Below are 3148 nucleotides of genomic sequence, written 5' to 3'. Positions count from 1 at the left end.
CAATCTGCAGAAGAATCTTGTCATTTATGATAATCTCAACCACACACACACACACACACACACACACACACACACACACACACACAAAGAAGAACAGGAGAACACAGGCTAGAACCCAAGACAGAAATCATTTAATCATGAATACAACATACAGAACACTATGTCATAAAAGTGTTAATAATTAAACAATATCAAAAACGATAAATAGTGGGACTATTCTGCCTCCTATTTAACACAAATAATATTTTGAAATCTCTGACTTGCCAAATTTTTAAACCAATTTTATTTTCACTTTCATATGTTTATCTTCAGCTGCTTTGGCTTTTCATAGAAATGTTTTTTACCAGCTTCTAGCCAAGATTCAGACATTTCTGTAGATATCACACATGTTTATGTCTAACTTAAAACACTTCTAGTAAAGTAGAAAACCAGGGGTTTGGGCTTAAGAGATGAATGAACCAATTGGCGGGTTGAACTTTGGTCACTCCTGCAGGCTGCCATTTAGCCCTGGTGTAAAAGATAATCTAGATCAGTGTTTCCCAAAGTTGGGGTCGGGACCCAAAGTGGGGTCCCGAAACATCAAGGTGGGGTCCTGAAAAGATTTTCTGAATTAATTACATTTTTGTCTTAGTTGTGACAAATGAGTGAGGTTAGTGTATTTAAAATGGATAAATGCTACATAAAAATATTGTTACTATGCCCATGTTTAGTTGACCTGATACAAATGTTTATCATCCAAACATAGTTGGGGGCACAGGTCTCTGCTACTGTTATTTTGTGGGTCAAAAGCTGAAAAGTTTGGGAACCACTGATCTAGATCATGCTGCAAATATACATGATGCATCTCCTCAGCTGAATCATTGCAACATTTTTTTTGTTAGTTTTTTTTATTCCATTTCTGGAGCAAGGCAGTCTACAGTTCAGTTACACCTTGTACATACACAATAAAAGTTTGTTAATATCATTGAAATATGTAAAAATTGTAATGTCACTACATGTTGACTAAAAAGGACCAGGCATATAAAAAACAGAAATCTGAAGTGTCCCTTTTTCACGTGTCAGGTAAACATGGTCATGTCATTACTGGGAATGTTCTGCCCCATGCTGTTTGACGTCATCAGCACCCTGGAAAACTACCACCCGCGTGTGGCCCTGCAGTGGCAGCTGGGTCGCATCTTTGCCCTTTTCTTAGGAAACCTCTACACTTTCATCATTGCCCTCATGGATGAGATCAACCTGAAAGTGAGAATCCACGTGTGAAGATGTGTGATATTGTTTGATTGCGGCATGACTAATCAAGGTGCGTCTGGCTCAGAGGGAGGAGGAGAAGATAGTCAAGTTTAATATAACCACGTGGGAGGCCAGTTTGTTCAACGGCACGGTGTCAGGAAACGTCACCGCCCCGCCCGTCACCATCCACCCTGCTGATGTGCCGAGAGGGCCCTGCTGGGAGACAATGGTGGGCCAGGTCAGCAGACTTGTGTGTTTTTAAACTCTTATGTAACTCATTGATGTAAGAGCGTGTAGTCACCGAAAGTGGCCAATATTACATAAAAAAACATATTGTTTTCTTAAGTAATCTGATAATTAGCAGAATACTACCTGGCATACTGGTGAGATACAACTTACCATGTCTCATACTGAGAATGAATATTAGACAGATGTTCCAAATGAATGAATGAATGAAAGTTTTACTCTTTTGCAGGAGTTTGTCCGGCTGATCATATCAGACACCATGACCACCTACATCACCCTGCTGATTGGTGATTTCCTAAGAGCTGTGCTCGTCCGTTTTCTGAACTACTGCTGGTGTTGGGACCTTGAGGCTGGATTTGTGAGTTTGTGAGACACTTTAATGAATACTACAATGACTAATTTGACTGAAGGTGCACTGAGACATTGCTATGTGTTACATCAGAGTCACAGTTCTTTGTGACCTTTTTGACAGCCTTCCTACTCTGAGTTTGACGTCAGTGGAAATGTCTTGGGGCTCATCTTCAATCAAGGAATGATATGGTGAGAAAACGACAATGAACTTTTTTTGGCATGACCAAAAAAAAAAAAAAGAGAGAAAAACATAAGTGATGATAAATGACAAGGTTTTGTCTAACCTTTACTTCCAGGATGGGGGCTTTCTACGCCCCCTGCCTGCCAGCCCTAAATGTCCTGCGGCTCCATGTGTCCATGTACCTGCAGTGCTGGGCTGTGATGTGCTGCAACGTGCCACAGGAGAGGGTCTTCAAAGCTTCGGGCTCGAACAATTTCTACATGGCCATGCTGCTGGTCATCCTCTTCCTCTCCACGCTGCCAGCCATCTACACCATTGTTACCATCCCCCCTTCCTTTGATTGTGGACCCTTCAGGTAACGATGCAAGTTTAAGGTGTCTGTGTTCTGGTACAAATGATTTATCAGTCATCAACTTTTTCTCCACAGTGGCAAGAACCGAATGTTTGACGTGATCCAAGAGACGTTGGAGTCAGATTTCCCTGCCTGGTTCAGTAAGGTGTTCAGTTATGCCTCTAACCCTGGGCTGGTGCTTCCTTTTATCCTGCTCATGGTGTGAGTCACCTGCAGACTGCGAGGCTGTCATGAGCAAAGACATTTTAAAACATGTTTGTTGTCAGATTTGATGTTGATCATCTTTTTTTTTCTTACCCTTCAGATTGGCCATTTATTACCTACAGTCCACATCCAAAAGCTACAAAGAAGCAAATGTAGAACTGAAGAAAAAACTACAAATGGTAATCCAGAAATTACTTTAGATAAAGATGTAGGTCTTTCACTAGTAATATTGTTTGCATTTATAATAAACGGCTGTAGAGTCAATAAAACCTAAAATGTCCAAATATGCTTCTAATCTATTTTTAGTTAATCTCATCACCATCCAAACTTCCAAACAGTGAGCAGATGTGGAATTAAACTAGCTAACATGACCACATCTGCTCCTGTAATAAATGTATTTATGTGTTTGCTCCAGCAGAGGGCAGCACAACAACTCAGACAAGTCATCTGTTCAAGTTCATTAGGAGTTATTTGCATGCACAGGATGAATGAATTATGGAGCACATTGTTGTGATTTTCAGTTTCTGAACTGAATACCAATGCATTGTTTATTATTATTATTATTATTATTATTATTATTATTA

The 3148-nt window shown here is 40.1% G+C and overlaps 1 protein-coding gene across 1 annotated transcript in view; it reads left to right on the top strand.

The window, feature by feature from the left end:
• The window catches only part of tmc1 (transmembrane channel-like 1), an 11794-nt gene extending 9024 nt beyond the window's left edge, over positions 1–2770 (top strand). Inside the window, exons 12-18 of the mRNA XM_014012026.1 lie at positions 1063–1242; positions 1316–1468; positions 1706–1834; positions 1949–2016; positions 2124–2363; positions 2436–2561; positions 2665–2770. Coding sequence (XP_013867480.1) covers positions 1063–1242; positions 1316–1468; positions 1706–1834; positions 1949–2016; positions 2124–2363; positions 2436–2561; positions 2665–2764 — 996 coding nt within the window. The 3' untranslated portion in view covers positions 2765–2770. The remainder of the gene's footprint in view (positions 1–1062; positions 1243–1315; positions 1469–1705; positions 1835–1948; positions 2017–2123; positions 2364–2435; positions 2562–2664) is intronic.
• The last annotated feature ends 378 nt before the right edge of the window (positions 2771–3148 follow it).

Source organism: Austrofundulus limnaeus, unplaced genomic scaffold (assembly GCF_001266775.1).
Source record: "Austrofundulus limnaeus strain Quisiro unplaced genomic scaffold, Austrofundulus_limnaeus-1.0 Scaffold88, whole genome shotgun sequence".
NCBI lineage: Eukaryota > Metazoa > Chordata > Actinopteri > Cyprinodontiformes > Rivulidae > Austrofundulus > Austrofundulus limnaeus.
Note: the sequence above shows the minus strand (reverse complement) of the source record. Positions and strands in the feature narration are given on the sequence as shown.